Below are 25,070 nucleotides of genomic sequence, written 5' to 3' on the forward strand. Positions count from 1 at the left end.
AAATCGCATATTGCGTGCAGAAAAATTGCGTGACGGGGTGCATTTGCACTCGCATGTCCTTTTTTTTGCAGGTATAATTATTTAGCACCTCTACAACACAGACATGTGATTGCTTTCATGGGAAAGTACTGGTTCTATTAGAGTCCATTTTTTTTATTCATGCACTAAAAAAATTGCTCATCTGATCATGGCCTTAGGGCGGACACCCACTGTCGTTTTTTTCTCCTTTGCGCTGCGAGAGCAAGTGAAAACTCTCGCAGTGCGAGAAAAAAACGGGATGACATCGGGATATCGCCTGTCTTCTCAATGGGGCCAGCGGCAGCAGCGCTAGCCCCATTGAAAACATATGGAGAATACCACGGACTTCTGCCACAGCTGTCAGAGCTGGGACAGCTGTTGCAGAAGTGCAGCATGCTAGCCCATTGCTTTCAATGGGATTGGCGCTACTTCCAGACCCATTGAAAGCAGTGGTTTTTGGCAAACCCTGCAGTTGAAATATAAGCCCTTCCCTGAAAATCATCAATAAGGGGTTAAAAAAGTTAAAGAAAAAGTACTCACCTCTCCGCTACTCACACATGTCCACCGGCTGGCTCCCCGACACTGCTATCCAGCACTTTCAGCAGGCGGGAATTTAAAAATCCCCGCCTCCTGAAAGGGCTGTGCTGATTGGCTGAGTGCTCAGCCAATTACAGATAGTGCTTAGCTATTCATTCATGAATAGCTAAGATAGTGCTATTATCTGGCAGCCAGACTCAGAGCCGCGTGAGCTGGTGAGCGCCGCGCTAGTTCCTACAGGGGCTCGGGTTGGGTCCCGCTGCCAGAATTCTGCAGGTGGCCTAATACAGCACATGGACTGAATATACAGCTATGCAAATTGCAGCAGGCTGTAGGATTGGTGTTTTTTTTCTTTTTTTTTTACCAGTTTTGCACATCAATTTCTATAAGAATAAAAGCCTTTGGGAAAAAAAAACACATGTAAAACAAAATGTCACCAAGAAAATGCCTTTAAAACACACATGTTAAATTTAGGCAGCATTTTTTGTGGCAATATTTGGAACTTTAAGACATTTCACCTAAATTATGCCATATTATGTTTCTGCAGGTTGGGTTGAATCTTCAATGTACACTGAAGATTCAACCCAACCTGTTGCTATTTTTCGGTAATAGTAAAAATTCTATAACCAAATCTTTTTTTATCACTTACACCAACAGGAATTTAACATATAGATGTAACATAATAGCCAATATTGCTTACGTTTATTGAATTAATTACTGATTTCCGACCGACCATGCTATGAATTGCATGAAAAAAACATGAGATCTTCTATTGCAAACATATGTTGACAGTTTTGATTAGTGATATTTTTGTACATCACTTGGGCCAATAGCTATAGAATATAAAAATATTCCACTTATCCTGTGCTTTGCTAATGCATTGCAGTAATGGTACCACTGGCACCCAACTGACCTAATTGATTTACAATGGAGTTCTTCATGGTTCTGTTAGGGACCTTTCACACGGGCAGACTTTTTCACACCACAAGTCATGGTAAATTCAGCACCAAAATCTGAATGGTTCTGTGTGGATTTTGATGCTGAAAGATATTGACTTAAAATCAGCCTCCAACTCTGCATCAAACTCTGCAGTAAGCCCTGCGTATATCGGTGTAGAATTTCGCTGTTGCAAATTCCACAGTGTCTATGCAGAATTTTTCCACCTGTGTAAAAGGTCCTTTATAGTGTTTGATAAACATGGTATCTCTCTTCACATCAGATCAGATCAAATTTGTGATGCAGTCTCTGAAAAGAGTCTTTGACGCAAATGTCAACTAAGCTTTAAAGGAGTTGTCCAGTTTTAAACTACTGATGACCTATGCTCCTCCCTGAAACCACAGCAATCAGCTATTTTCTAAACCCCTGTCACAAGGTATGGAGATGGAAACAGACAGCCCATACACTTTTGCGTGGTCCGTTTTGGTATTGCAGGCACTATTCCCTTTGAATGCAATGGGAGGAGCAGCAGCCTCCTTCCTCTGCCGTCTAGAGCATGACAAAAAAACTTAAGCTCCACCCCTTGGATAAGTCATCCCAGTCAAGTCACCATAGGAAAATGGAACAGATCAGCAGGAGGTCAACTACTGTGTTCTCTTCAGGATTCCTACAAGACTGTTACAGGATCAGACAGAAAATGCTGCAAACTAACAAATAGTAGGAACAATTATATTTCTTGTTTACTGTTATCAATCATTTCTAGATTTACTGCTCCCTTAAGTTATTTCTGCTGTCCTAAGTCCTATTTCTTATTAAATAGAGTTGAGCTGATTTTTGTCCTAACATGCACACGATTCATATCATGTCATAGGAATTTCTAGATAACTTTTTATTGATGACTCTGCAAATCCTTGTTACATTACAATTTCACTATTGTCTTTGCAGGCACATCAGTAATCCAAGTAACTGCCATAGATGCTGATGATCCTTCATATGGAAATAGTGCTAGAATTATTTACAGTATTCTTCAAGGACAGCCATATTTTTCCATTGATCCTGATACAGGTCAGTACTAAAATAATGTTACTTTATCTACTTCTCAGTTCTTGGACAGATTATTTCCAACATATTATCTGAAGTGAACTGCAATAATAAGCAGGCAGTGCTCAACCATTCATTGAATCACAGCTGAGCGCTGCCTGTGATTGGTCACAGCGCTCAGCCAATCAGAGGCAGTGCTCAGCTATTCATTGAATTTAATGAATGGCTGAGTGCTGTCTGTGATTGGCTGAGTGATGTGACCGATCACAGGCAACAATCAGGTGTCATTTAATGGCTGAGCGCTGCCTGTAATTGGCTGAGCATGCAGCCAATCAGACGTAGCCCTTTCAGGAGGTGAAAGACCATCAGTACAATGTCAGGGAGCCAAGCGTCAAGACGTGCTGAGCCCTGACAGCGGTGGAGAGGTGAGTATATATTTTTATTTTTTTAGACAAGCTAGCCCATCGCTTTCAATGGGGCCGGCTGTAGTGCAGAAAGCAATGGAAGAAGATCGCGATCCTCTGCCACAGCTGTGGCAGGGAAATCCTTCATCCCCACAGGGAGTCCCCTTATCACTGAACACTGTGACAGTGCTGTCACAGTGTTCAGTGATGAGGTGACTCCCCACAGGGATATTTTACATGCAGCACAGACTTACCCGGCACACGGATGTCCTATCTTTTGCAGGTGCAAAGATTTTGCAGGTAAAAGATGGACATGTGAATAGTGTGGGCAAAAAAAAAACGCTCGTCTGATTGAGCCCTAAGAGTGCAACATGAAATCTTAAAAGAGGTGAGCAAGAAACCAAGGGTAACAGCAAAAAACTATACAAACTACAAAAACCTCTGTTCTTGTGTCCACTCTTAGAAAAACACTGAACAAAAATGTTATTCATCACGGAATCTACATTATTGGGGCTACGTAGACTCCATTTACATTCCATCTCCGCCACTGTTTGAACTCAGATACCAAACAATGACTGTTTATAGCCCTATGCTAAGGTATTTATAGGAATATTTTTTAATGAATATTAGCCTTTCATATATATGCATTTTAACTTTGGTCTCTATTATGTTATAATGAATCATCCTAATAACACGTCCTCCAACTTGTGGGTTATTGGTAGAATATAGACCCATATGGTCACTAACATCTCTGTTATACATTTCCTCCTCAGGTGTATTATCATTTGGGCTTTGTATATATTTTTAGCACCCTAGTCAGCGATTGTGCAGCACATATTGCTTCTAACCTAAGCTACATGATCTACTCCTAGTTGTGTTTAATAGGTTACAATTTGAGGCTTCTTCAAGCTGTAGATTGGTTAATTGCTACTGCAAGTTCTTAAAATATGATTATTTTGAAGATTGTTTGGAAAAGACATTAAGAATCAAATACTATGTTCCACACAATGGTGTTTGGGTATCTTTCCGTAATTTTTTTTAGAATTACAAGCTTCATGGTTATGTCCTGGAATGTGAGGGGGTCTGGGGATACAACATAAGAGGTCCATAATATTCTTCCACATCTATCAGTATAACCTTCACCTGGTATGTTTTCAAGAGATACACCCTACAGGTGAACCTGTCGGAATTTTTAAAAAGTTATTATTTATCATTTGCAATAAACATGAAGTGCAAGAAAACAAAGGACATAACTCATGTGTTAAAATGTGTGCCACATACGTGCAGCATGATTTGGGGGAGCAATAAGGTCAAAGCGAAGACAAATATTGATCTGAATCCTACATAAGATTTAAAACATAGGTGCATGAGGAAAAATTCTTCCAGGAGTACAAGGCTGATCCACCAAAGCAACAAATTAGGTGGCAAGCTGCAGGGTCAAAATGGCAGTCGCCACTCTCTAGTCCAAGACAGTCCACTGAAGCAGACGGGATGTGTGAGTAGGCTGAATCACCCAAGTAGCTGATTGGTTTTTTACACAGGGTCATAGGCAGGAGAGCAAAGCAGCCAACAGGGCAGTTTGATATAAGAAATTGGCCTGATTATTGAGCCTTCCATGGGAGCTCCAGTGGAGTAATGCGTCTTACTCCGCCAGCCATAAAATCACCCCCCCCCCCCAATGGTAAGAATATTTAAAGGGAATCTATTCATTATTTTGATCCTTATAAGTTGAGCTTATGGATTCAAACTACCTGACCTATTTAGCTCCCCCACCATTCCACCGTTGCCAACGCTCAAACTCACTACTGAATGCATTGAGGAGTATGTCATTCTTACATTCTATGCATAGAATAGGAGGATCAAGCATTGCATGCCTTAAAGGGGTTGTCCCGCGGCAGCAAGTGGGTCTATACACTTCTGTATGGCCATATTAATGCACTTTGTAATGTACATTGTGCATTAATTATGAGCCATACAGAAGTTATAAAAAGTTTTATACTTACCTGCTCCGTTGCTAGCGTCCTCGTTCCCATGGAGCCGACTAATTTTCGCCCTCCGATGGCCAAATTAGCCGCGCTTGCGCAGTCCGGGTCTTCTTCTTTTCTGAATGGGGCTCCGTGTAGCTCCGCCCCGTCACGTGCCGATTCCAGCCAATCAGGAGGCTGGAATCGGCAATGGACCGCACAGAAGCCCTGCGGTCCATGGAGACAGAGGATCCCGGCGGCCATCTTCAGCAGGTGAGTATGAAGACGCCGGACCGCCGGGATTCAGGTAAGCGCTGTGCGGGTTGTTTTTTTAACCCCTGCATCGGGGTTGTCTCGCGCCGAACGGGGGGGGGGGGGGGGGGGGGTTAAAAAAAAAAAAAAAACGTTTCGGCGCGGGACAACCCCTTTAATGTATTAAGTGGCAGGTTTGAGGGAACGGCGGGGAAGGTAAGCATAAAACTTACATCCCTAGACTCAGAAGGTGAGCTACTTTGAGCTTATAAGCTTAGCTTATAGGTCTCAAAGTAGCTGACAGAGACGCTTTAATAAAGCATGGATGCAATAGTGTAAGCATTCGTATTATACATCTTTCTCAATGGTTGATCTCAATCTTAGTACATAAATCCCTTAGGTGGGAAGTATTTCAATGCATTAGAACAAGAGGGGGGATATGTGCTTATCTCAGCTAACATTAATTGCATCCTGTATACTATTATGATTAATTACAACTTCCTTGCAACCGCTAATGAGATTTAGCATGATATTGCAATATTTGCAGCTTGTTTTTCTACAACTAGACGACTCAATATGGGAGATTTTAATATTTTAACCCAATTGCATCCTCTGCTGTAGTAGACGGCGTATGTCAGAAGTTAGTTTATGGAGCCAGCTCCGAAGCTTTCCCGTCTCTATGTATGGTGGGTGTTTTTAATAACTGACCCATACCTGCAACAGCCAGGATCAGAGATAACTCTGATATAAGCCGTTTAACCATTTGAATGTCATTGTCAGTACTGACAATGCATTTAAATAGACTGAAAGAGGAAGAGGTCTCCATCTGTCTCCTGAATGACCCCTGAGGCCTTAGTCACACGGGCGTAAATACGCGCGTATATACGCGCATAAAAACCCACGGGCGTTTTTACGAGCGTAAAAACGCACCTACAAAATATAGAACATATTGGTGGCAATGGACACGGTCATGCGGTTTTTTTACGCGCGTATATACGCGCGTATTTACGCCCGTGTGACTAAGGCCTTACAGTGAGACTGAAGAGTTTTGTCCAGTCATCATGGCAGCCTGATGTAGATATCCAGGGCTGCCATTAAACTTTACCTGTAAATGCACAATATACTGCACTTCCGAAGTACTGTAGTATACTGTACAAGTGATCAGATGGGCACTTATTCAAAGTCTCTATAGGAACTTACAATAAGTTTAATAAAGTTTTTTTTGTTTTTTTAAATTATTGGTAAATTAAAAAAAATATCAAAACTTTAATATCCCCCTGTTCCCAGCCATAAAAATCCAATTCTTAAAAAGTTCCACTATTTATAGTGCAAAGTGAACTGTTAGAAAGAAAAACATTGCTAAAAATGAAACTCTTCTGGTCACCCCCATCTCCAAGAAAAAAATTCAATAAAAAATTATCAGTAGGGCTCAGTCAGACAAGCAAATTTTAAACGCATGTATAGTTGCATTTTCGATTTGCATTTATTAGAATCAATGCTTTCCAATGAAAGCGGTCATATGTCCGTTTTTTACAAGTGAATAAATTTTGCACCTGTTAAAAAATAGGACAGCGTTTCACAATTCACACATCGCATCGCACTGAAGGAATTCCCCGCCACAGCTGTAACAGGGAACAGCTGTGGCAGGGGATTCCTTCATCTCCACGCGGAGTCTCATTATCACTAATCACTGTGACATTGCTGTCACAGTCATAGAATCATAGAATGATAGAGTTGGAAGGGACCTCCAGCTTCATCTAGTCCAGCCTAGACATTCATTAATGACGGGAGAGGAGCGTGATGCTATCCCTTTGCTTTCAATGGGGCCGGCGCTACTGCCGACCTATTGAAAGCAATGTGAGCAGATTGCTATCCCCTGCTGCGGCTGTGACTGCTGCAGCAGGGGATTCCTTGGATGTGAAACCCCTGGATGCTGTCACATTCAGGGGCTTCACCTTGTTTTAAATAGCGCCGCCACTGCTCCCACTTAATTGAAAGCAATGGGATGAAGTCAACCACTGCAGCGATGATTTTTTTTGGGGGGTGGGCAGGGCTTGAAATATAAGCCCTACCCCGAATATCATCCCAAGCTGTAAAAAAATAAAATAACTCACTTAGAAGCGCTGTGCGACTCTTCTCCCCGTCCCCGACAGTCTTCTTCCATATTCTGGTGTCCAGGGTTTAAAAAATCCTCGCCTTCAGAAAGCACTGCCTCTGATTGGTTGAGCGCTGTGACCAATCAGAGGCAGTGCTCAGCTGTCATTCAATAAATGGCTGAGTGGTGCCTCTGATTGGGCAGGGATAAAGGAATCCCCCGCCATAGCTGTCATAGCTGTGGCAGGGGAGTGTGATGTTCTCCCTATGTTTTCAATGGGGCCAGTGCTGCTACTGCCAGCCCAATTGACATCAAGTTGAAGCCCCTAGATGTTACAGCATCCAGGGCTTTCACATCCAACGAATCCCCTGCTGCTGCTGTCATAGCCACAGTAGGGAAGAGTGATGAACCACACTTTTATGTGTGAATTTTCCCATCGTGTGACCGCACAGCAAGTGCGAATAAAAAATGCATCTGACGCTTCGGTCACGCATTTTGTTTACATGCGTTCTTCGTTTTTTCACATCTATAGATGAGGGAAAAAATGCTCGTCTCACTGAGCCCTAAGTTGTCTATTTTCAAAATAGTGCCAGTAGAAACCACAGCTCACCCCACAAAAAGAAAAAAATGCTAACACTGGCCCATTCTCCGAACAATAAAATGTTATGGGGTTTAGAAGATGGTGAGAGAAAGTAATATTTAAAAAAGGCATCTTCTTAAAGTAGTACAGCAATAAAATACAATTATGTAAGTTAGGTATTTCCCTGATTGTATAGACCCACATAATAAAGATGACCTGTCATTTTTACTTTACTCTGAATGCAAGAGAAACACAATTACCCCTCAAAATGGTGAAATTGTGGTTTCTTTCCATTTCACTCCACTTGGAAGTTTTTTAAAGTTTTCAAATATGTGGAGGAGATGCAGGATGCTGTCTCTCTAAACTGCGTGCATGAGAAAATGATTGCAAATCAAAACAATAACATGGCTCAGTACAAAAAAAAAAGCTGGGCAGTGTGGCCTCAGAGGTTAACAACCCCCTCTGGATTTGACTAGCCTGACAGCTTGCTCACTCCCCTCTGCCTCCATCCCTCCCACTTTGTGACAGGTTTCTGCCAATACACCTTAAGAAATCGAAGAGTATCTCTTAACTTGGACATGACTTTATAACACCTAAAAAGTCTATTCAGGAAGAAACCAATTACTACATATTCTACTAATCTGTTCCCTTTATAATTGAAATTATCTATGTTTGTGAGCCCCCCCCCCCCCCCCCAAGATTATCAACCCCTCCTCTTTAACCTTCCTCCTCAACCCTGTAAAGTTTTAAAATGCATATAATATATATTGATGGAATGCTAATAAAAAATGAAAGTAAAAAAAAAGTTTTCCAGTACATTATATGGTATATAAAATGGTATCATTGAAAAATACAACTTGTTGATTAAGAACAAGCCCCCATGTAAATATGCATCCAGAAAAATATATATGAATTTTTGAAAGTGGGGATGAAAATATTAAAACAGAAAGGGTGCAGGAGAAAGGGGTTAATGGATCCTCAAATGGATACATTTTCTGTTTAAGCCCCAGCTCAAAAGCACATGAGCGGGTTCTTGCAGGGACGAGTGTCGGGCATCATTTGCCTGACATTTGTCCCGTCTAAATGGGTCTTTACACGCAAAGATGATTGCTCAAAATTTGTTCAAAAGATAGGGAGAATGACAGTTTGAGTGATCATTTTGCATAAGCTGCTAATAGGCACTACTGCCTATTAGCAGCTTATCACCTTCATTTGCATGTAAATTAGCCCCCAGAGCTATATGCTGAGAACAGTATGTGGTCTGTTCTCTACATAAAGTTCCTTTGTTCTGCCATGGGGCTACAAGCTGAATACAATGTAATCAGGGCTCCCCATGGAGAACACAGCATGCGGTCCCTGCTATCAACTCTCCAGCTGAAAGATGGATTTGATGCTCACCTAAAAACCATTGTTCAGCTTAAGAGTGAAAAAATGTCCAAAAGTGTCTAAATCACATTATAACTGTGGTGCAAAGCATGAAAGACAGTTTTCTGGAGCAATTGCAGCAGAAAACTGGCAAATTTTCAGTAGTTAATATTGCCCATATCCTTTTCTTCTTGAATTCAGCCCAGACACTATAATGGCTTCTCTTGACAACTGCATGCTTTACTGCCAACACATTTCCGGCCCCTCAATTCTACAGCTATTATCAATGTCTATAACAACACAAACAAATTCAGACTTCAGAACAGATCGCAGAATTAAAAAAAAAATCAGTACTACCAATAATAATAATTAATATTATTCAGCATTAAATGCAGAGTCCAGACCAAACCCGCTGACAAATGCAAACCTAAGACTACCTAAACAAATACAAACCCCAGAACTGTTTCCCTGATCAGATCCCCTAAATAAATGTAGACCCCAAAACAGACTTCAAGATTCCTCACACCCTCAGCTAGTTCTATAAAAATGTAGGTCAAGTGGAAGACTCTATGAGAATGGAGGTGCATGAATGGGCCGCTAAGAGTATAGTGGAGGTTGTTGGAGATATACCGTTATTAACATGTACAATAGTCTACATCAACCTGAATAACTGCTCAATCTAAGGAAAATACATTTTCATAACTAAAGGGTACCTTGCAATCTTTTTACATTAACCAATTGAAAAACTATGGGCCAGAATAACCCCTTTGTGATATGGAAAAAAAAAATATATATATGTTTTTTAAGGGGAAGAAAAACTGTAACTAATATAATTTGTTAAATTTAATTTTACTTTTTACTATGCCTCTAGGGTACTTAAAGTAGAAATCTATTGATTTCTTACATAGTACTTTGGAGTACACAAAATCCCCAAACATTAATGCCTGCTAGTGTTACACTTACAGGCAAACTATCAGCCATGGCCCTTTGCAGAAGGCAATGATGGACTTGTGGCCTTTTGTTAGTCCCCTGGATACCATGGTTATCTATTGCAGGACTCCAGTTTTGGTGACCAAAATAGTTGCTTGTGCGCAAAAGACATTGCAGATAGAGACAAGATTTTTCAATTCTGTCGCATTTTAAGTCATTTTCAATTTACCACTGTACAGCTGTTATGAAACAAATATCTTTTCTGCATCTTGCAGACATGTCTCACACAAGGCATGTCAGCTACATGACCTGCCCCAATTGCTCATGTGGCCCGCTAGGAACTACAGGGACTTCATCTGTGCTGCCTTAGCATCTCTTTTGATGTGTCTCCCTTCCTGGTTGCCAAAATAAGTATTTATGTGCCACACGACTAGCAGTTTATGGTAATGTGATTACTGTGGAATTGCCAATTGGTAGACTTGCCAATCGGAGAAAACTATGGATGACGCGGGAAGAAGTGCAGGCTTGTCAGCTGGGCACAGTTGATGTGGTTAGGGAGTCCTGCTGACTGTGATAACAGCCTGCAATGCTGATAAGAGTTCACTGCTCAATTCAGGAAAACTAGAATTGAGCGAGTAACGACTTGTGCAAGAAAACTGCACGATGTCCATGCATTTAGATGTATCGGTTATCGCTTAAAAGACGACTTTAAGTGAATTTTCAGCAAGAATCGTTGGGTCTAAATGGGCCTTAACAAATGAGCATAAACTATCTGAAATGTTAAAGGGGTTGTCCCGCGAAACAAAGTTGGGGTATACACTTCTGTATGGCCATATTAATGCACTTTGTAATGTACATTGTGCATTAATTATGAGCCATACAGAAGTTATTCACTTACCTGTTCCGTTGCTGGCGTCCCCGTCTCCATGGTGCCGTCTAATTTTCAGCGTCTAATCGCCCGATTAGACGCGCTTGCGCAGTCCGGTCTTCTCTGTGTTGAATGGGGCTGCTCGTGCTGGAGAGCTGCTCCTTGTAGCTCCGCCCCGTCACGTGTGCCGATTCCAGCCAATCAGGAGGCTGGAATCGGCAATGGACCGCACAAAAGACCTGCGGTCCACCGAGGGTGAATATCCCGGCGGCCATCTTCGCAAGGTAAGTAAGAAGTCACCGGCGCGCGGGGATTCGGGTAAGTACTATCCGGTTTTTTTTTCAACACATGCATCGGGTTTGTCCCGCGCCGAACGGGGGGGCTATTGAAAAAAAAAAAAACCCGTTTCGGCGCGGGACAACCCCTTTAAGTACATTTTACGTCTTTGATCACTCCAGTGCTGGTCTCTCTATTCATTGCTGCAAATATAATGTGCTGGATCGACATATGATCACTGCTGACAGTTGTTACATGCCAAGCAGACTGATAACCTCACTGCTATCTGTCATTACTGGTACAACATGTCATTGATGCTGCAGTGTATATAGAGACTAGCCAAGAAGACGAGACCAGCAGGGCTTCCGCAGCTGGAAATTTAAAAGGTGAACATGAACTCATTTGTTATTTTATCGCAAATATAAGTATCCAGATTTTTCACTAAAACTGGACAACCACTACAAAACCCGTATATCAGAATTGCTTTTTTTCTCATTTATTTCATGATGAAATATTTATATGATATTAATGAAACACTAATTTGTTTGTACTTAAAAAAAATGATGCCTGAGAAATCTCTGCAAGAAAATAATTACTAATACAGATATATCAATCGAAAAATAAAAGTTATGGGTCGTCAGATGCAGGTAGACAAAAACAGAAATCTTTGTTCTTTCAAGACCAAGAATAATGAAAACCTAAATGGGTTAAATTCTAAATTATTTGGTTGTCATTAGTAAAAATGTATATATTATCCATGAATATAATTAATTAGTGTCTTGCATTGCCTAAAATTGCTAACTAATCATGTATAAATCCGTTTGTGTTTTCCTTAAGAGATCATCACTGCTTAGCTATTTTACTTTTCTACTTGTTTTAAACTTAACCTGAATGAGCTGTAATTAAATGGGAATTTGCTGACAATGCCTTCACATCTGCAGAACATTCCAGGAGAAAATGTTTGAAATGATTTTTACTTTTTCCTTTTTTTGCAGGCATAATCAAAACTGCTCTACCAGATATGAGCAGAGAGAATAGGGAACATTACCAAGTGGTTATTCAGGCCAAAGATATGGGTGGCCAGATGGGAGGATTATCTGGGACCACCACGGTGAACATCACACTGACTGATGTCAATGACAATCCGCCTAGATTCCCACAGAGTAAGATGCATTTAATACTTGTGCTGTGTTTAAAACCCTGTTTAAATTTGGTAATTTAACAGATACCATCTGTGATGCTCTTTCATAAATACTGTGCCACTGCAGTGCCTGCTTATAGCTTTTTGCTAGATAAAGGAAAGCAGTAGCCTGTTTTAATAGGCATTTTTGTTTCTTTTTTATTACAAAATAGTAAAACAAAATTAAATCCATTCATTCTGTAATGAAAACCTCTACAATACTATATTTTACTTAATGTTTGCAGGCTGAAAAAAGGGTTATTAGTATAATATTTTATTCATGAAGTTTCAACTACTATTCAGTTGTTTTATAATAAAGAGTAAAAGAGTATGCATATATATATATATATGTGTGTGTGGCTGTATATACATATATGTTACTTTTATTTACATGCATCATATTTAGTATTTTAGTTATAGACAGAACTACCATACCATCATTTCCTAATGGTACATAAGCTTCTTTCAATTACCATTGGAGAAATGAGTACAACTACCTCTCCAGATGTTAGATGGCATCATGCCTTTAAAGTGACCTTTAATATAATTATAGTAAATATAATGTGCTCTATGGAAGGGGGACAAGAGTCTTAGTACATTTCATGCACAAATAGCACATAGACCTTTTTATCAAAACAAACATTTTTTGAGATGAATATTTCTGTAGTCCCCAAGGTGTCTTTCTGTAAAGCATCGGATTAGAAACAATTGGTGTAAGTCCAAGAATGTCAGGTTCATTCATGGTAGCTGTAAGTCAACAGGGAATTATGAAAGACACGACGGTGAATTTTAATGTTGGCTCTCTTTTTACACTTTTTTGTGTATTTTTTTGGGTTAGAGGTAGTTTTTGCAAACACAGCAGGCTGTAGATTTGACATTTTCTTCTGACAGTTTTTGCATTGGCTTCTCTAAAGGACAAGAAATATGGCAGAAGAAAAGTGTTGAAATTGTGTGAATTAAAAAAAAAAGGCACCCAAACAGTGCCTGTAAATACAGCAAACACCAGTTAAAAAGGCTTTTTTACATGTGTTTTTTTAGGGTAAAAAAACACACAAAAGTAGTGTGTGTGAAGGAAGCTTAAGGGTGCTTTCATACACAACAGAATATTCCGCAAGACAACGTGTAATATTCTGCTGTGCAGAAAAATCTGTACCAAAATTTGCATGTCTCAGAAAATTGGAAGTAGCACTTGATTGTACCTCAATCTGAGGGGAGGTATAATCTGGGTAAATGATGCCGGCTCAGAAAAAATGGATCTGGATCCACGATCCATATATTCAAACACAATCCTTTATCGATTTGAGCCACATCAGGGATATTGAAGGCATGATACTCACATAGTTGAGTGCACCATCTTTATTAAATGAGCGCAAATAGCCAACGTTTCAACTGTCTTGCACTCTTTATCCCAGTCTAGAGATTTGCAGGCAATACGCAGGGAATAGAATTTATTGATTTCTATGGGTTTGCAGAATGCACTATTTTTCTATGCATTTGCGCACAAAGGTCTCCATAGAAGTCTATGGGTGCTTTACAAATGCACACTCAACACACGTGCAAATGTGCAATACTGTGAAAAAAAGAACACATCTAGACCTCATTAGGCTAAATCCCCTTTTAAGTCATTGCAGGGCATGGGTGTCCCAAGCCCATGTAAACGTTCCCTGCATGTGCAAAAAGTACAGTAATTGTGTCAATATGTGCACATATCTACCGCATTCATTGTGCTAATACGTTGCGCTGAAGCATATGCAATTGCGCATACATCTGTGTGAAGGGGCCCTTCCACAGTGGAATTTTCTGTAGTCATTTTTTTGTGGAGTCATGTTAAAAAGTTACACGTATCAAGTGAAGCCCTTGATTTCAATGGCTTCGTTCGGACAAATGTAGCTTTTCCGCGCAAAATATTTGTGCAAAAAGAAATAAGACCTGCTCTATCTTTCTTGGGCGTATCTTTTATACAGGTGTGAAAAGATAGGTCTTGACTAGAGATGAGCTTGATGCTCGTTCGAGTATTAGGGTGCTCAAGATGCTCGTTACTCGAGACGAGCACAACGCTGTACTCACCTCGATTAAACGAGCACTGACCATGGAATTCAATGGAGCCGGCAATACAGCCGGCTCCATTGAAAGCAATGGGCTGCCAGCGATCTCAGGATGAATTTTCGGGAAGGGCTTAAAAATATAAGCCCTTACCTGAAAATCATCCTAAAATGTGTAAAAAAAAAATATGTCAGCATAAAGATCATGAATGGGTGAGAGCTGCCTCTGATTGGCTCAGCGCAGGGACCAATCAGGGGCAGCTCTCAGCTGTCAATCAGAGGCAGCACTCACTCACCCATTCATGAATTCATGAATGGGTGTGAGTGAGAGCTGCCTCTGATTGATGAGGCTGTGACCAATCAGAGGCAGCTCATTCAGCAGGCGGGGATTTTAAATCCCCGGCTGCTGAATACTACACAGAGCAGTTCAGGAGAACTGCCGGCCAGACGCGGCTGAACTCCGTCTGCAGCGGAAAGGTGAGTATACATTTTTTTTTTATTTTTACACATTTTAGGATGATTTTCAGGTAAGGGCTTATATTTTTAAGCCCTTCCCGACAATTCATCCCACGCTCGCCGGCAGCCCATTGCTTTCAATGGAGCCAGCTGTATTGCCGGCTCCATTGAATTCAATGGGCTAATATCGTTCTTCTCTGCCACAGCTGTCACAGCCCAACATGTAGCCCCCCGCCTGCCCTATCCGTTTCTGTGTCGTTTCCATCACTTTCGTGAATTTCCCAGATTTTCACAAATGAAAACCTTAGCGAGCATCGGCGATATACAAAAATGCTCAAGTCGCCCATTGACTTTAATGGGGTTCGTTACTCGAAACGAACCCTCGAGCATCGCGGGAAGTTCGACTCGAGCAACGAGCACCCGAGCATTTTGGTGCTCGCTCATCTCTAGTCTTGACGTATCATTGGCCCTGTTATGCAGAAAGCTGCCATAGACATATGGCAGATGAAATAAGCGATGGTAGGGAGTTACCCTGCGTACAATGCTGAGACAAGAAGACAGCTGCCCTAATTAGGTATTTCATTGCCATTCCGAACATTTCTACCGGTTGTTGCTTGCCATCCATTCTGCGTGGTTTTCTAGCTGTTTGCTGCAGTGCATGGTGTGAACGGCTTTAAGAATGCCAACTACAATTGGGAATTGATCGTGATAAAAATTAATTCATGTGTAAATTTGTTTCAAATGAGCAAACCCATTAACGCATACATTCATGTGAAGGAGGCCTTAGGACTGGAAATCCTGTGGATTTGTTAGGGAATTTTAAAAATTCTCCATAACATGATGTGGAAATTTTCTGCAATGAATCTGCTGCATTTTTGTAAAACATTGAAGATTCTAAATCTGCATATCTTTTTATGCTGCAGAATTTAACCCTTGAAAAACAAGGCTTCCTTCCACACACACTTTTTTGATAGTTTTTTTTGGCTTGTAAAACTTACCGTGAAATGCATGCATTTTTTAAGTCCTTTGTGTGGCTTGTTTTTAACTACAGGCCTACTTCATCTGCCTCTGTAAATGCTAGTAAGCAGGCCATTTCAGCAACAGCTGGGGGTGTGAATATGCAAAATGATACACAAAATTAAGCTACTTTATGCATAGTTTTTTTTAGCTGTGACTAAAAGCAATACTGTTTTGTCTCCCTTCTCTGATCAGGTTTGTAGCCTGAAAGAGGATGTTGGGTTTATAAGATGCGGTTTACAGAAAGTTACTGAGAGATTGTTTAAAGCAGAGACATGTATTAATGACCCGGAAGAAAAAAACTGTTCCTATGCGGGATACAATTAGTGAATGCGAGCAGTTTATCTGTACTTTTCAATATAGAGCAGATGATGTGGAAAATAGACTAAGGAGAAATAATTTGTGACTGGTGGGGGATCCAGCAAAGGTGGAGGGATTGTGTCCGAGAGAATGTTTGAGGGATGGTTGAAATCAGTAATTGGAGTAGATATTTTGTTAACTTTCTTTGCTGTGGAAAGGATTCATAGAGTCCCTGCTAAACCCCCTTCTGATGCCATGCTGAGACCTGCTTTGAAAAAACTCCTGTAATCCTTTGAATCAATATTAGGGGATAATATGCTGAACTAGATGGACATATGTCTGTTTTCAGCATTACATGCTGTGTTACTATGAAGATCAAGACTAGAGATGAGCGAGCACCAAAATGCTCGGGTGCTCGTCACTCGGGACGAAATTTTCGCGATGCTCAAGGGTTCGTCTCGAGTAACGAACCCCATTGAAGTCAATGGGCGACCCGAGCATTTTTGTATATCGCCGATGCTTGCTAAGTAGAGATGAGCGAACGCGTTCGTCCGAGCTTGATATTCGTGCGAATATTAGGGTGTTCGGGATGTTCGTTATTCGTGACGAACACCATGCGGTGTTCTGGTTACTTTCACTTCCTTCCCTGAGACGTTAGCGCGCTTTTCTGGCCAATTGAAAGACAGGGAAGGCATTACAACTTCCCCCTGCAACGTTTAAGCCCTATACCACCCCCCTGCTGTGAGTGGCTGGCGAGATCAGGTGTTCGCCTAATATAAAAGTCGGCCCCTCCCGCGGCTCGCCTCAGATGCGGTGTGAGTTAGATGAGGGACAGTGCTGTTTATACCGGAGCTGCTGTAGGGAAAGAATTGGTAGTTAGTGTAGGCTTCAAGACCCCCCAAAGGTCCTTATTAGGGCCACTGATAGCTGTGTGTTGGCTGCTGTTAGCAGTGGGATTTTTTTTTTTCTCAAAGTCGCCTCTGCAGACCGTTGCACCTGGCATTAGGGACAGAAGTGCTGCATAGGCAGGGAGAGTGTTAGGAGTGAGTGTAGCCTTCAAGAACCTCAACGGTCCTTTCTAGGGCCATATTTATCCGTGTGCAGTACTGTCCAGGCTGCTGTTGGCTGTGCTGCATTTTTTTTGGGCTTCTCAAAATCGCCTCTGCAGAGCATTCCACCCTCCATTGATACTGCAGGGAAAGAATTGTATAGGCAGGGCCACAACACAGTTATTATTCATAGAATATACGCAGTGCTGCCTGTTGGTGGGAAAAACCTGAAAACAAATCTATTTGTCCAGCCTCTGTCCGTCCTAACGCCTGTGGACACGTGTGAGCTGCGTGAAAAACATTGCTAAATCATACGCACCCAGCTACGCTTTACTGCTGGCTTCGCCATTTGCTTTCCTTAATTGGGAAAAAAAATACCTGCTCTGCCACAGTTAATAACTCTGCTACCCTCACGTTCTGTGACACATAAGCAGGGACACAGCGCAGTTATTAAACTTCTCAGGTTCATTGAATATACGCAGTGCTGCCTGTTGGTGGGAAAAAACTGAAAAGAAATCTATTTGTCCAGCCTGTGTCCGTCCTTACGCCTGTGGAGACGTGTGAGCTGCGTGAAAAACATTGCTAAATCATACGCAGCCAGCTACGCTTTACTGCTGGGTTCGCCATTTGCTTTCCTTAATTGGGAAAAAAAATACCTGCTCTCCAAGAGTTATAATAACTCTGCTACCCTCACGTTCTGTGACACATAAGCAGGGACACAGCGCAGTTATTAAACTTCGCAGGTTCATTGAATATACGCAGTGCTGCCTGTTGGTGGGAAAAAACTGAAAAGAAATCTATTTGTCCAGCCTGTGTCCGTCCTTACGCCTGTGGAGACGTGTGAGCTGCGTGAAAAACATTGCTAAATCATACGCAGCCAGCTACGGTTTACTGCTGGGTTCGCCATTTGCTTTCCTTAATTGGGAAAAAAAATACCTGCTCTCCAAGAGTTATAATAACTCTGCTACCCTCACGTTCTGTGACACATAAGCAGGGACACAGCGCAGTTATTAAACTTCGCAGGTTCATTGAATATACGCAGTGCTGCCTGTTGGTGGGAAAAAACTGAAAAGAAATCTATTTGTCCAGCCTGTGTCCGTCCTTACGCCTGTGGAGACGTGTGAGCTGCGTGAAAAACATTGCTAAATCATACGCAGCCAGCTACGGTTTACTGCTGGGTTCGCCATTTGCTTTCCTTAATTGGGAAAAAAAATACCTGCTCTCCAAGAGTTATAATAACTCTGCTACCCTCACGTTCTGTGACACATAAGCAGGGACACAGCGCAGTTATTAAACTTCGCAGGTTCATTGAATATACGCAGTGCTGCCTGTTGGTGGGAAAAAACTGAAAAGAAATCTATTTGTCCAGCCTGTGTCCGTCCTTACGCCTGTGGAGACGTGTGAGCTGCGTGAAAAACATTGCTAAATCATACGCAGCCAGCTACGGTTTACTGCTGGGTTCGCCATTTGCTTTCCTTAATTGGGAAAAAAAATACCTGCTCTCCAAGAGTTATAATAACTCTGCTACCCTCACGTTCTGTGACACATAAGCAGGGACACAGCGCAGTTATTAAACTTCGCAGGTTCATTGAATATACGCAGTGCTGCCTGTTGGTGGGAAAAAACTGAAAAGAAATCTATTTGTCCAGCCTGTGTCCGTCCTTACGCCTGTGGAGACGTGTGAGCTGCGTGAAAAACATTGCTAAATCATACGCAGCCAGCTACGGTTTACTGCTGGGTTCGCCATTTGCTTTCCTTAATTGGGAAAAAAAATACCTGCTCTCCAAGAGTTATAATAACTCTGCTACCCTCACGTTCTGTGACACATAAGCAGGGACACAGCGCAGTTATTAAACTTCGCAGGTTCATTGAATATACGCAGTGCTGCCTGTTGGTGGGAAAAAACTGAAAAGAAATCTATTTGTCCAGCCTGTGTCCGTCCTTACGCCTGTGGAGACGTGTGAGCTGCGTGAAAAACATTGCTAAATCATACGCAGCCAGCTACGCTTTACTGCTGGCTTCGCCATTTGCTTTCCTTAATTGGGAAAAAAAATACCTGCTCTCCAAGAGTTATAATAACTCTGCTACCCTCACGTTCTGTGACACATAAGCAGGGACACAGCGCAGTTATTAAACTTCGCAGGTTCATTGAATATACGCAGTGCTGCCTGTTGGTGGGAAAAAACTGAAAAGAAATCTATTTGTCCAGCCTGTGTCCGTCCTTACGCCTGTGGAGACGTGTGAGCTGCGTGAAAAACATTGCTAAATCATACGCAGCCAGCTACGGTTTACTGCTGGGTTCGCCATTTGCTTTCCTTAATTGGGAAAAAAAATACCTGCTCTCCAAGAGTTATAATAACTCTGCTACCCTCACGTTCTGTGACACATAAGCAGGGACACAGCGCAGTTATTAAACTTCGCAGGTTCATTGAATATACGCAGTGCTGCCTGTTGGTGGGAAAAAACTGAAAAGAAATCTATTTGTCCAGCCTGTGTCCGTCCTTACGCCTGTGGAGACGTGTGAGCTGCGTGAAAAACATTGCTAAATCATACGCAGCCAGCTACGGTTTACTGCTGGGTTCGCCATTTGCTTTCCTTAATTGGGAAAAAAAATACCTGCTCTCCAAGAGTTATAATAACTCTGCTACCCTCACGTTCTGTGACACATAAGCAGGGACACAGCGCAGTTATTAAACTTCGCAGGTTCATTGAATATACGCAGTGCTGCCTGTTGGTGGGAAAAAACTGAAAAGAAATCTATTTGTCCAGCCTGTGTCCGTCCTTACGCCTGTGGAGACGTGTGAGCTGCGTGAAAAACATTGCTAAATCATACGCAGCCAGCTACGCTTTACTGCTGGCTTCGCCATTTGCTTTCCTTAATTGGGAAAAAAAATACCTGCTCTCCAAGAGTTATAATAACTCTGCTACCCTCACGTTCTGTGACACATAAGCAGGGACACAGCGCAGTTATTAAACTTCGCAGGTTCATTGAATATACGCAGTGCTGCCTGTTGGTGGGAAAAAACTGAAAAGAAATCTATTTGTCCAGCCTGTGTCCGTCCTTACGCCTGTGGAGACGTGTGAGCTGCGTGAAAAACATTGCTAAATCATACGCAGCCAGCTACGGTTTACTGCTGGGTTCGCCATTTGCTTTCCTTAATTGGGAAAAAAAATACCTGCTCTCCAAGAGTTATAATAACTCTGCTACCCTCACGTTCTGTGACACATAAGCAGGGACACAGCGCAGTTATTAAACTTCGCAGGTTCATTGAATATACGCAGTGCTGCCTGTTGGTGGGAAAAAACTGAAAAGAAATCTATTTGTCCAGCCTGTGTCCGTCCTTACGCCTGTGGAGACGTGTGAGCTGCGTGAAAAACATTGCTAAATCATACGCAGCCAGCTACGGTTTACTGCTGGGTTCGCCATTTGCTTTCCTTAATTGGGAAAAAAAATACCTGCTCTCCAAGAGTTATAATAACTCTGCTACCCTCACGTTCTGTGACACATAAGCAGGGACACAGCGCAGTTATTAAACTTCGCAGGTTCATTGAATATACGCAGTGCTGCCTGTTGGTGGGAAAAAACTGAAAAGAAATCTATTTGTCCAGCCTGTGTCCGTCCTTACGCCTGTGGAGACGTGTGAGCTGCGTGAAAAACATTGCTAAATCATACGCAGCCAGCTACGCTTTACTGCTGGCTTCGCCATTTGCTTTCCTTAATTGGGAAAAAAAATACCTGCTCTGCCACAGTTAATAACTCTGCTACCCTCACGTTCTGTGACACATAAGCAGGGACACAGCGCAGTTATTAAACTTAGATAATTCATTCACTAGAGGCAGTGGGGCCTTTCGTTTTCCAAAAAGGGCAAAAATTATATTTGGCCTGCAGTCTTGCGCCAATTTATTTCCTGCCTGGGAAATCTAATCACTGGTAATACAGCATGCTGAGGGGTAGGGGTAAGCCTAGAGGACGTGGACGTGGACGTGGCCGAGGACGCGGAGGGCCAAGTGAGGGTGTGGGCACAGGCCAAGCTCCTGATCCAGGTGTGTCGCAGCTGTCTGCTGCGCGATTAGGAGAGAGGCACGTTTCTGGCGTCCCCACATTCATCGCCCAATTAATGGGTCCACGCGGGAGACGGTTATTAGAAAATGAGCAGTGTGAGCAGGTCCTGTCCTGGATGGCAGAAAGTGCTTCGAGCAACCTATCGTCTACCCGCAGTTCTGCGCCGTCCACTGCTGCCAATCCGAATCCTCTGTCTGCTGCTCCTCCTTCCTCCCAGCCTCCTCACTCCACTACAATGACACCTGCTCAGGAGCGGGAACACTCCCAGGAACTGTTCTCGGGCCCCTGCTTAGATTGGGCAGCAGCGGTTCCTCTCCCACCAGAGGAGTTTATCGTCACTGATGCCCAACCATTCGAAAGTTCCCGGGGTCCGGGGGAAGAGGCTGGGGACTTCCGCCAACTGTCTCAACAACTTTCTGTGGGTGAGGAGGACGATGACGATCAGACACAGTTGTCTTGCAGTGAGGTAGTAGTAAGGGCAGTAAGTCCCAGGGAGCAGCGCACAGAGGATTCGGAGGAAGAGCAGCAGGACGATGAGGTGACTGACCCCACCTGGTGTGCAACGCTTACTCAGGAGGACAGGTCTTCAGAGGGGGAGTCAAGGGCATCAGCAGGGCAGGTTGCAAGAGGCAGTGCGGTGGCCAGGGCCAGGGGTAGAGGCAGGGCCAGACCGAATAATCCACCAAGTGTTTCCCAAAGCGCCCCCCCGCGCCATGCCACCCTGCAGAGGCCGAGGTGCTCTAAGGTCTGGCAGTTTTTCACAGAGACGCCTGACGACCGACGAACAGTGGTGTGCAACCTTTGTTGCGCAAAGCTCAGCCGGGGAGCCAACACCAACAGCCTCACCACCACCACCATGCGCAGACATATGATGGCCAAGCACCCCACAAGGTGGGACGAAGGCCGTTCACCGCCTCCGGTTTGCACCCCTGCCTCTCCCCCTGTGCCCCAACCTGCCACTGAGATGCAACCCCCCTCTCAGGACACAGGCACTACCGCCTCATGGCCTGCACCCACACCCTCATCTCCGCTGTCCTCGGCCCCATCCAGCAGTGTAGTTCAGCGCACCGTTCAGCCGTCGCTTGCGCAAGTGTTCGAGCGCAAGCGCAAGTACGCCGCCACGCACCCGCACGCTCAAACGTTAACCGTCCGCATCGCAAAATTCATCAGCCTTGAGATGCTGCCGTATAGGGTTGTGGAAACGGAGTCCTTCAAAAGTATCATGGAGGCGGCGGCCCCGCGCTACTCAGTTCCCAGTCGCCACTACTTTTCCCGATGTGCCGTCCCAGCCCTGCACGACCACGTCTCCCGCAACATTGTGCGCGCCCTCACCAACGCGGTTACTGCCACGGTCCACTTAACTACGGACACGTGGACAAGCACAGGCGGGCAGGGCCACTACATCTCCCTGACGGCACATTGGGTGAATTTAGTGGAGGCTGGGACAGAGTCAGAGCCTGGGACCGCTCACGTCCTACCCACCCCCAGAATTGCGGGCCCCAGCTCGGTGGTGGTATCTGCGGAGGTGTATGCTTCCTCCACTAAAGCACCCTCCTCCTCCTCCTCCTCCTCTGTCTCACAATCAAGATGTGTTAGCAGCAGCATGTCGCCAGCAGTCGGTGTCGCGCGGTGTGGCAGCACAGCGGTGGGCAAGCGTCAGCAGGCCGTGCTGAAACTACTCAGCTTAGGCGATAAGAGGCACACGGCCCACGAACTGCTGCAGGGTCTGACACAGCAGACCGACCGCTGGCTTGCGCCGCTGAGCCTCCAACCGGGCATGGTCGTGTGTGACAACGGCCGTAACCTGGTGGCGGCTCTGCAGCTCGGCAGCCTCACGCACGTGCCATGCCTGGCCCACGTCTTTAATTTGGTGGTTCAGCGGTTTCTGAAAAGCTACCCACGCTTGTCAGACCTGCTCGTAAAGGCGCGCCGGCTCTGCGCACATTTCCGCAAGTCCCACACGGACGCTGCCACCCTGCGCACCCTGCAACATCACTTTAAGCTGCCAGTGCACCGACTGCTGTGCGACGTGCCCACACGGTGGAACTCTACGCTCCACATGTTGGCCAGGCTCTATGAACAGCGTAGAGCTATAGTCGAATACCAACTCCAACATGGGCGGCGCAGTGGGAGTCAGCCTCCTCAATTCCTTTCAGAAGAGTGGGCCTGGTTGGCAGACATCTGCCATGTCCTTGGTAATTTTGAGGAGTCTACCCAGGTGGTGAGCGGCGATGCTACAATCATTAGCGTCACCATTCCTCTGCTATGCATCTTGAGAAATTCCCTGCAAACCATAAAGGCAGCTGCTTTGCGCTCGGAAACGGGGGCGGGGGAAGACAGTATGCCGCTGGATAGTCAGGGCACCCTCCTGTCTATTTCACAGCGCGTACAGGAGGAGGAGGAGGATGAGGAGGAGGGGGAAGAGACAGCTTGGCCCGCTGCTGACGGTACACCGGCTGATTGCCTGTCATCCTTTCAGCGTGTATGGCCTGAGGAGGAGGAGGAGGAGGAGGATCCTGAAAGTGATCTTCCTAGTGAAGACAGCCATGTGTTGCGTACAGGTACCCTGGCACACATGGCTGACTTCATGTTAGGATGCCTTTCTCGTGACCCTCGCGTTGCACGCATTCTGGCCACTACGGATTACTGGGTGTACACACTGCTCGATCCACGGTATAAGGAGAACCTGCCCACTCTGATTCCCGAAGAGGAAAGGGGTTCGAGAGTGTTGCTATACCACAGGACCCTTGCGGACAAGCTGATGGTAAAATTCCCAGCCGACAGCGCTAGTGGCAGAAGGCGCAGTTCCGAGGGCCATGTTGCAGGGGATGTGCGTAGATCGAGCAGCATGTACATCCCAGGCAGTGCAACAGTCTTTAAGGGCCTGGCCAGCTTTATGGCTCCCCACCAAGACTGTGTCACCGCTCCCCAGTCACGGCTGAGTCGGCGGGAGCACTGCAAAAGGATGGTGAGGGAGTACGTAGCGGATCGCACGACCATCCTTGGTGACGCCTCTGCCCCCTACAACTACTGGGTGTCGAAGCTGGACACGTGGCCTGAACTAGCCCTGTATGCCCTTGAGGTGCTTGCTTGTCCTGCGGCTAGCGTGTTGTCGGAGAGGGTGTTTAGTGCGGCTGGGGGAATCATCACCGATAAGCGTAGCCGCTTGTCAACCGACAGTGCCGACAGGCTAACACTCATCAAGATGAACAAAGGCTGGATTTCGCCAGACTTCTGTTCTCCACCAGCGGACAGCAGCGATACGTAAGCAATACGTAGGCTGCACCCGCGGATGGAAGCTACGTTCTCTCTCACCATCCAAAACGGGGACATTTGTGCTTCATCAATCTGTGTCTAATATTCCTCCTCCTCCTCCTCCTGCTCCTCCTCCTGAAACCTCACGTAATCACGCTGAACGGGCAATTTTTCTTAGGGCCACAAGGCTCACTCAAATAATTTTTCAGAACAATTTTTATAAGTTTCAATTAGCTTAAAAGCGTTGGAACTTTAACTTGAACCAATTTTTCGTTACACTGGGCTGCCTCCAGGCCTAGTTACCACTTAAGCCACATTAACCAAAGCGATTAATGGGTTTCACCTGCCCTCTTGGCTGGCCATGGCCAATTTTTGGGATGTACATTAGTACTGTTGATACAGCAATTTTTGTGGGCCCTCGCCTACAGTGTAATCAAATTAA

The 25,070-nt window shown here is 44.2% G+C and overlaps 1 protein-coding gene across 1 annotated transcript in view; it reads left to right on the plus strand.

Annotated features, from left to right (window-relative positions):
- LOC136578756 (cadherin-9-like) overlaps positions 1–25,070 on the plus strand; it is a 128,124-nt gene that overhangs the window by 48,125 nt on the left and 54,929 nt on the right. The window contains exon 3 of the mRNA XM_066578925.1: positions 12,262–12,429. Coding sequence (XP_066435022.1) covers positions 12,262–12,429 — 168 coding nt within the window. The remainder of the gene's footprint in view (positions 1–12,261; positions 12,430–25,070) is intronic.

This window comes from Eleutherodactylus coqui, chromosome 9, assembly GCF_035609145.1.
Source record: "Eleutherodactylus coqui strain aEleCoq1 chromosome 9, aEleCoq1.hap1, whole genome shotgun sequence".
Lineage (NCBI taxonomy): Eukaryota > Metazoa > Chordata > Amphibia > Anura > Eleutherodactylidae > Eleutherodactylus > Eleutherodactylus coqui.